The sequence below is a fragment of the Orbicella franksi genome, chromosome 1, assembly GCF_964199315.1.
Source record: "Orbicella franksi chromosome 1, jaOrbFran1.1, whole genome shotgun sequence".
In the NCBI taxonomy this organism is placed as follows: domain Eukaryota; kingdom Metazoa; phylum Cnidaria; class Anthozoa; order Scleractinia; family Merulinidae; genus Orbicella; species Orbicella franksi.
Window position 1 is genome coordinate 19,051,477 of NC_138145.1, and position 10,228 is coordinate 19,061,704.

Consider the following 10,228-nt stretch of genomic DNA (forward strand, 5'->3'; position numbering starts at 1 on the left):
TATACCAAGACTAAAAAACTCCAATTGTGTCTTCATCGTCATACCAAGTTTGCAAAATTTACGTTGTGTCGTCATAGTTTTTAAAATAAGGTTGGTATGACCAGAGTCTCGTCATACCAAGTTTGCAAAGTTGTGTCGTCATACACTAGACTTGCAAAACTTTTAAGTTTTGCCGACATAAAAGTCTACAAAATTTAGGATGTGTCGTCAAGATCGCACCTCGATTCCAAAACTTGAGATGTATCTTCACACAAAGTTTGGAAGACTTAAGAATCAAATCGTGACTCGCGACATAAACGAAGAAGAAATTTACGTTAAACCTGTTAGGTCGATAGTGCCAACTGAAAAACGCACATGAGAGAAATATCATATGACCATAAATTCCGCATTCCGACGTTAAACTCCGGCGTTATTAAACAATTATTGGATGAGGTTTTTGTGATATCCAGAATAATCAAGGTGGAGGTACGGCCTATCAGCCGAAGCCGAAGGCTTCGGCTGATAACTCTTACTGAGACCTTGATTATTCTGGATATCACTAAACCGAATCTAATAATTGTTTTATTATACATGGAACGGAAAAAAAAAGGAAATCATGTTTTTGCTTCTTCACTGACGGCAAGCAATACAAAGCGAGCGAACTTAACATGATTACCCTTAGAAATCATGCACCGCGGTCATACATGACATGATTACCTGTGACCTTGAGTGTCCTTGACCTGATTATTGTATAATCTGCAGCTAGATGACGTCACCGGCGCTGATTCCGAAAATTCACTGTACGCTTTCGGCCAATCAGAAAAGAGATAGTGGGTTCAACGTGTAATAATTGTAATTATAGAAACCGAGTAAAAGCTGTGATAAGGCCTTAGAAAAAAATTTATACTTTTTGTATATTTGACATCAAACTATGTTTATTCTAAAAATATTTCATACCACTCGTCAACTGGCATTCGCGACGTTTTTCCTCGACCGTAGCAAACCTGCATGTAGGACCGAAATTCTAAGGTACAAAGGTATGAACTCAATCACAAAAATGCAACTTGCACAAGTTTTGGCGTTATCAAATTCGGAAACTAATGCAGTTATAACTGTCAGTACACAACGCAAAACACTTTGGTTTGTTTTCATCGTGTTGTTATTGCTCTTTTTTTTCTCTCCTCTTTGACTTTTCCTGTTTAGCAATCCATTTTTTTTGCCGGTTTATATATATTAGATTCACTAGATTCAAACAGTAATCACCGCGCCGAAAGTGGCGACCAAGCTGCAATCAAGCAATAAAACTCCATGATGTCAGCATATCTCGAAAGTAGCAGCCTTCATGTCAATAATGACAAAGGTAACTTCATTTTAGTATTATTTAAGTATTACAAGACTAACTGAGAAACAAAGGAAAAATAAAAGATAGAGAAAGCTTTTAAAAAGGGGTCTCATCTATAGGTGTGATGCACAGCTTTTCCTTTCGGATTTTCCTTCTTCTCATGTAATAGCTATAACAATTCTTTCCTTGTAAGTAACATCGAAATTTTATCTTAAGTAGCTGTAGTTTGAATGTAGTGTCCATTTTGTTTTGTATTGTAAGTAGCTGTAGTATTTTAAGTAGTGTAAGTGCTCTAATAAAGATAAAATAGAAATTCTTTTCAACCTGACTTTTGTCTTCTTCTTTTTTGTTTTTTACTTTTATTTCATTATTTTTTTTTGCAACAATAACATTACATTACATACAAAAAAATACCTACTCTACTTACAGTGCTAACATAACTTACGATTTAACAATACTAACACAATTTACAATACTAACATTATTTACAATTTATTAATATCTTAAAATACTTTCATGTAGGACGGTTGCTACAATAGGTGGCCGCTTTCTTACATATTTTTGGCTTAGATTTATGTTTCGCAATTTTAATTTTATTTGTCAGAATCGCTAAGAAGGCATCCATCTTCATCCATTCTTTTTCGTTTTGCTGAGCATAAAAAAAAAACTTATTCTTTACTTTGTTTTGTCACAATCGATTGGACGCAGTGGGAAACTAAAGTGACAAAACCTTGACAATAAATCACAGACAATCAGAAAATAGTTATGATGGAGAGATAAATTGGCCATTGTTCTGTAAATTAGTGCACGGTTGCCATTAGCCATCTTTCTGTTAAGGAAATGAAACCAGTAAACACTGGCACCATAGAAACTTGACATCAGTACACAAAATAATCAAGAGGGCTTTGATATAACTTTTCTCGTCGCTTATGAAGAATCGAAAAGAAGAGCAGATCATGACGTTTGCATGAGGCGAACGTCGCTTTTATCGGTATGATATGGTGAAATATTGCTGTCGTGGTATTCTATATATTGCAAACACTCCATGTTACGCGGATTTGAACTAGCAACTTTTGGCAACGAAAAGAGAAATAACCTGCAAATTGCATCTGGCTCGTCTCTTAAAGGAAGCAAAGGCAGAACTTGTAACTGCATATCTGAAACTTCGTCGCTAAGGATCAAAAGAAACCGAAATCGTACGCATCACACCCGAATGGCATTGTGGACACTCCACAGTTTCCTAAGCTGTGCACTGCTCGAATCTGCTAGAATTTCGGTTCACTTAAAAATAGCGACAAACACTTTTGAATCTTTATTGCAAATCGTGTAAATTTGGAATATTTTAGAATTGTTTGGGAAAAACATCCGCTAAGGGCATACGTTTATCAGTAGCAAAACTATTTGCAAATCAACATACTTACTGTTCTTTTGTAATACAAAATCTGATTAAAAAACCACGACGACGTTCCGCTAGGTGAGTACATGACACTATGTAAATCATCTCCAGATAGTAAAGAAGACCTGGATATCCCTGAACACAACAACAGTTCTAATAATGGAATTTAATACTGGTGCATATGCCATATGGCTTTTCTTTAGTAATATCATCAATATCAGTTTGGTTTCTCTTGTGGTCATTTTTTTTTCCTGTTATCAGACATTAATCATAACAAACCTATCTTTGTTTGTTTGAAACAAACCGTAGTTTTCCCCCGGGGGAGAGGGTATTTCGAGAAAAATTGAGTAGGGATGTGCATGTGCGGTCCGCTTCCCAAAACCCTTACCCTATTTATGACCACAATCTGCGATTTTCCCTACCCTATAAATGACTTGATCAAAAATTGGATACCCTATGTATGACTTGATCCTAAATCAATACCCTGTTTCACCCCTGCGTTATACTTAGTACCCTAGTTCAGACTGATGTTAAAGGCATCGTGAAGGGCTTTTGTTGAGCGGTCTTAGCAGTAATGATGACAAAGTAGCTTCTTCTAAAAAATCATACTCGGTTTAAGACTAGAGTTCAAAACCTTTACCCTATTTATGACCAAAATGGCTAAAATTGATACCCTATTCATGACCAAAACGGCTGAAAAACTATGGCCTTTATGGTCGCACATACCTATATAGGCCAAATAGAGGAGTACCAACCCCCCGGTAGTTTTCCACATCCAACTGAGAGCCTTCTTCAAGTCCATGCAATTAGCAAATGACCTCAGGCTGAAAAAGTTCTATTTATGGCTACTTCAGAACATAGCTTTCTTTGTTTTGTTTCACCGTTTTGTTGCATATGGCGTGGTTTACGGATGGGCGAGTCCTTTTGTGACGCCCCCGCCGAAAAGTTGTATGTTAATTGCTACTTTCGAGATTTATTTTCAAAGTAGGCATTCATAGTCAAAAGAATATAAATGATGGCTGCTGATTAAGTGTCAATATGCTGGTGGCTTTCAAAACTGAACTTCACATAGTTGTTTAAGTCATTCCTTAGTTTAACCAGTATTGAGTTATTAACTAAAGGTGATAAAGCTTATGGAAAGTCAGGGAGCGTTTTAAACTACTGAAACTAGCTGGGGTCATTGAGTAAGAAGAAACCACCCATAACACGGAATCAAGTCGGCATAGCGATATTATTTATTTGGTAAGTATAAAGCACTTCTTGAAGTTTTTTTAGCTGTAGTAGTATTGACTTTAACCTATTAAGTGTTATAGTAAAGAATACTCAACTAAACAGTAGTGTAGAACAGTCAGGACCAATGCAAAGTTCAAAATTAAAAACAACGTAAGAAATTCAACGTTTCGTTATCGTTCATTGGAGGTTTTGTTTGTTTCGTTAATAGGTTAAAATTTTCATCACATGCTCTTTCCACTCCAAAGTTTTGCTTCCTAATATTTTTGGCACACGGTGGTAGTTCCATCGAGAATTTTGTGTTAGTGATACGCCTTACGAAGGCTTGCTTGCTCTATCCAGCGTGAACGATTGTTATGTGATCAATGTGTTCAGAATAGTTTTGTTTGTTGCTTTAATCAAGTACTTACCAGGCAGTTTTTCTTTTGAATAAGACGGTTTTCAATCTTCCTAAGCCCAGCTGAGATCGGAAAAAAACCCATGTATTTGAATTTGACATTACGCGGCGAGTCTAGAGGCTAACAATAACAGCTTTGACACTGTTCGGTTGTAAAGTTTCAAGAAAACAAAATTGATACCCTTTAAATAAGTCTTCATTACTTGAAAAGAAAACAATTTTTGTTTTATTTAGGTATAATCTTAATTAATGAAGTAGAGCTCAGTTGGTTCAGATTTTTCAGCCGTCAGCACTACATTCTTGAATAATGTGCTGAAAACATATCCACATGTCTGAAGGTCTGAAACGTTCCTCACCTACTCGAATCGAAAATCTGGAACGTTATTACCAGATCAGGCTTTTACAGTCACCAAATCCATAAATGCTATAGACTGTAAAATTAAGACTGCTTAAACTGCTCTTACAACTTACACTAGTAAGAAAGAAGTCTTAGCGTTCAACGCTAGCTAAACCATTGTTTCATTATTTTGAGCTGACGGTGAGAGGTTTCGAGTGCCACTTCACAAAAAATCAAACACTAAATTCAAAGGTGTTGCGGAATAACGAGGAGCTGTGTATAGTGTTAAGGTGAAAATATTCTCCCTTACATTAACATGCCCTTTTGGAGGGGCTGGATAAGGTTAACTCACAAATGACCAAAGGTCCAAAAGGCCAACATTTCAACTAGCTTCAACTGACAACTGAAATTTGTAGTAGGCTTTACTAGCAACTGATGAACATCCAGACCCTGTTTTTGGAGTTAGCTGGCTCGCAGAGTACATCAACATTCACATTAATCCGTCCCACCTACCTTTCCTTCTATGTTCACGACACAGCTTGTTTTATAGATGCACAGTTTCAACAGTGTGAGGCGGCTATCAGTTCCTTCTCTTCTTATTGCAATGCTACTGTAACAATAAAATCTCGCTAACCAAGAGACGTGTAGTTATGTTTCTGGAAAGAGAAATGTAGGCAACTGCAAATAAGGCTGAAATTACGGTTTCGTATGACGTTTCGTTTTACGTTTTCGTTTTCGTTTTTCTATACAAATTTCCAATTGTGGTTGCATTCTTGATGTAATTTAGGTAATGTTAGGTTTTGATTTTGTAGAAAGACCACCGCATACACTGCAAAGCTTTGTATTTTAAACATCGTGTTTACTACAGGCATGTTCCTCTATCTGTTTATTTGTCTATCTGTCTATGTTTGCCTAAATGTCAAATTTTTGAGGTTTCATGATGTCATCCACACCACCACCTCTTCCTCACGCCCGCCCTTTGTTTCCTCCCTCCTCCAATCACAGCACACGTTCTGACGATGAATCTTTTGAGAGGCACAAAATAGAACATTCATTCGTTTATTTATAGCTTTGTGTCACCTTCACGAAATTTGATGGTAAGTATAAAGCACTTCTTGAAGTTTTTTTAGCTGTAGTAGTATTGACTTTAACCTATTAAGTGTTATAGTAAAGAATACTCGACTAAACAGTAGTGTAGAACAGTCAGGACCAATGCAAAGTTCAAAATTAAAAACAACGTAAGAAATTCAACGTTTCGTTATCGTTCATTGGAGGTTTTGTTTGTTTCGTTAATAGGTTAAAATTTTCATCACATGCTCTTTCCACTCCAAAGTTTTGCTTCCTAATATTTTTGGCACACGGTGGTAGTTCCATCGAGAATTTTGTGTTAGTGATACGCCTTACGAAGGCTTGCTTGCTCTATCCAGCGTGAACGATTGTTATGTGATCAATGTGTTCAGAATAGTTTTGTTTGTTGCTTTAATCAAGTACTTACCAGGCAGTTTTTCTTTTGAATAAGACGGTTTTCAATCTTCCTAAGCCCAGCTGAGATCGGAAAAAAACCCATGTATTTGAATTTGACATTACGCGGCGAGTCTAGAGGCTAACAATAACAGCTTTGACACTGTTCGGTTGTAAAGTTTCAAGAAAACAAAATTGATACCCTTTAAATAAGTCTTCATTACTTGAAAAGAAAACAATTTTTGTTTTATTTAGGTATAATCTTAATTAATGAAGTAGAGCTCAGTTGGTTCAGATTTTTCAGCCGTCAGCACTACATTCTTGAATAATGTGCTGAAAACATATCCACATGTCTGAAGGTCTGAAACGTTCCTCACCTACTCGAATCGAAAATCTGGAACGTTATTACCAGATCAGGCTTTTACAGTCACCAAATCCATAAATGCTATAGACCGTAAAATTAAGACCGCTTAAACTGCTCTTACAACTTACACTAGTAAGAAAGAAGTCTTAGCGTTCAACGCTAGCTAAACCATTGTTTCATTATTTTGAGCTGACGGTGAGAGGTTTCGAGTGCCACTTCACAAAAAATCAAACACTAAATTCAAAGGTGTTGCGGAATAACGAGGAGCTGTGTATAGTGTTAAGGTGAAAATATTCTCCCTTACATTAACATGCCCTTTTGGAGGGGCTGGATAAGGTTAACTCACAAATGACCAAAGGTCCAAAAGGCCAACATTTCAACTAGCTTCAACTGACAACTGAAATTTGTAGTAGGCTTTACTAGCAACTGATGAACATCCAGACCCTGTTTTTGGAGTTAGCTGGCTCGCAGAGTACATCAACATTCACATTAATCCGTCCCACCTACCTTTCCTTCTATGTTCACGACACAGCTTGTTTTATAGATGCACAGTTTCAACAGTGTGAGGCGGCTATCAGTTCCTTCTCTTCTTATTGCAATGCTACTGTAACAATAAAATCTCGCTAACCAAGAGACGTGTAGTTATGTTTCTGGAAAGAGAAATTTAGGCAACTGCAAATAAGGCTGAAATTACGGTTTCGTATGACGTTTCGTTTTACGTTTTCGTTTTAGTTTTTCTATACAAATTTCCAATTGTGGTTGCATTCTTGATGTAATTTAGGTAATGTTAGGTTTTGATTTTGTAGAAAGACCACCGCATACACTGCAAAGCTTTATATTTTAAACATCGTGTTTACTACAGGCATGTTCCTCTATCTGTTTATTTGTCTATCTGTCTATGTTTGCCTAAATGTCAAATTTTTGAGGTTTCATGATGTCATCCACACCACCACCTCTTCCTCACGCCCGCCCTTTGTTTCCTCCCTCCTCCAATCACAGCACACGTTCTGACGATGAATCTTTTGAGAGGCACAAAATAGAACATTCATTCGTTTATTTATAGCTTTGTGTCACCTTCACGAAATTTGATGATCTGGCAAAAAAATAAAAAATGAATTAGCCTCTTCGCAGACGCTACCCACCCCGGGTTACTAGTTATTTACAGGTAAATTTCCGCCTGCAACTTAACACAGGCTAGCAAGAGCGTGTAACAAATTACATGAGCATAATCTCTCATTAGGCATAACTTATGTTTCTCTCACTCAGTCGTTTCAGACAGTACATATATTAGCTGTGCGTCTTTAATGCAGTATAGATGGACGTAGGAAGAACGAGTCGGCTTGTACACGTAAATGATGTATTTGCTTCAACGTTTTAACTTGCGCAGTACTATAATGACTAATCCACTCCCTCAACTCTGCCCAGTTCCCTGCTCTCTCTCTCTCTCTCTCTCTCTCTCTCTCTCTCTATCCCTATGTAAAAACTGGACTACACCATTGACTAATAACGAGTCGGGTTCTAACCCAAACACTTCTCTTTGTAGATTTAACTGGAGTTGAAATGGCTGAAAGAAGATGAATGACACAATCACAAACTCATTGAACCTGTCACACTGCACAAGCTGTTCTGATGTGTCGCAGGTTGACTGGCACCTGACTCTAATTACAGTTGTGACTTTACCTCTCATCGATGTCCTTGTTTCCATTCTCGGGATGCTCGGGAACGGCCTTGTGTTACTGGCTATCGCAATAAACCGCACTAACTTTCGCTCTGTACCAGACTTCCTCATCTTCAGCTTGTCGTTAGCTGACCTCTTAGTGACAGCAATTTACTTGCCTCTATTCGTCATCTACATAATCTGCTATGAAGAACTGCGGATGAACGATGCCTACAGCATGGTCAAGAGTTTTGTAGGTCACTTGGCCTTATTGGCCTCCATAGGGAGTATATTTGGAATCACAATAGACCGACTCACAGCGGTACGATGGCCTTTGCGATACCCCAAGCTAGTGACGAAGAAATTTGCTTTCATATTTATATTTATTGCATGGTTGATATCTGCGGTCTTCGCTTCGTCTTATTCATTTTTCGAACCGAGCCATTTTTTCCTGTTGGGTTACTGCATGGCATTACTTCTGGCCACAATTTTAATGTACTCGTACATTTTCAAGGTCGCTCATGCACAACGTAAAAAAATAGTCGCTATGAGATATCGAGACCAAGAGGACCAGAGGCCTGAACTATCCGCCGATAACCAAGAGGAAAGGAAAACCACAAAAACATTAAAGGAAAGGAAAGCTGCCAAAACATTTGCCATAGTAATCGGTGTATTTGTAATCACCTGGATTCCTCTCTTAGTTTACCCGCTTTCTGTTTCGAGATCTAAAAGATGGTTCTTTGAAGGTTTTCTTTGGGCGGAGACGTTTTCGTTATGGAACTCTTTCATAAATCCATACATTTATTTCGCCAGGAGCAAACGATATAAAATAATGGCCCTGCAAATGCTAGATTTTAGACAATGGCGACGTCCGATTAAGCGCCCCTCTCGAGTCGGCATATGCATGGAGACATCCAAGGGAACAACAACGAACAACTGAATTCTCACCCTAGTTCCAGTAGAAAAGTAACATCCGGGGTGGTACTCCCAGAAATATTGGGTGAAGGTATGTGGCCGCTTCCCAAAACCCTTACCCTATTTAAGACCAAAATCTGCGATTTTTCCTTCCCTCTATAACCCATCTAAGGGACTACTCCCCCGGGTAAGGAACCCCTTATGTAAGTGGCGTGAACTAAACCAAGATGATCCAGTGAAAATATCGTTATTTCCACCATAGTTTTATAAGTCAGTGGAACTGAAAAAAGATAAAATTGCTAGTATTCTATTCGAATGTGTGCGTTGAGCCAATGTAGAGATTAGATAACGAAAAATATATGTATATTGACGCGGCGTTATTGCATAAAACTTCTGGATTATTGCCACCCCTAAAATAATAATTACATACTATATTATACACAATAAATTATATACTTTCAAATGAGACTTCAGTCAGGTAACTCAATCTCTGTTTTCCAGCACAAACCTATATATATATATATATATATATATATATATATATATATATATATATATAAACGTTTGATAAAGCAAGGACGGACAACTTCTGACGGTAAAAAAAGTTAAAAAGTTAAAAATATAATAGAAAAACGTTTCGGTCTTAGACCTTCATCAGTTACAAGAGAAAAAGGACGAAAACTAAGTTTAAATACGGTTACAGTGTGGGAGATTACGTAACGAAATGAAAAATACAATATTGTGCTATTAATACAACGTGATTAATACAATACAGGAAGAAAATGCAAAACGAGAAATACAATGCTGTACTATAAATTGCGTCATACAGGGTGATAATTAATAGACCAAACGAAAAGAATACAATACTGTGCATAAATTACATTATAGAGCGTGATAATTGCAGAACTAGGTTAAATTCAACCAAAAAACTAAAAGAGTTAAAATAGATAAAACGGACTCTTGCAATGCGGTAAATAAAACGGGAAAAATAGTTTGCAAAAAGAATTTCACTCCAAAAACAGAATTTGTTATAATTAACTTTCTCTTGTGTAAATCTGCGTTCGCGCGTCCGTTTTATCTATTTTAACTCTTTTAGTTTTTAGGTTGAATTTAACCTAGTTCTGCAATTATCACGCTCTATAATGTAATT

General features: G+C 37.1%; 1 protein-coding gene across 1 annotated transcript; it reads left to right on the top strand.

Moving 5' to 3' along the window:
• Positions 1-3,741: 3,741 nt before the first annotated feature.
• Positions 3,742-9,478, top strand: LOC145495211 (alpha-1A adrenergic receptor-like). The gene is made up of 2 exons (XM_081474799.1): positions 3,742-3,959; positions 8,050-9,478. The coding sequence occupies exon 2, from the start codon at positions 8,081-8,083 to the stop codon at positions 9,101-9,103; it is 1,023 nt and encodes a 340-aa protein (XP_081330925.1). The 5' UTR covers positions 3,742-3,959; positions 8,050-8,080; the 3' UTR covers positions 9,104-9,478.
• The last annotated feature ends 750 nt before the right edge of the window (positions 9,479-10,228 follow it).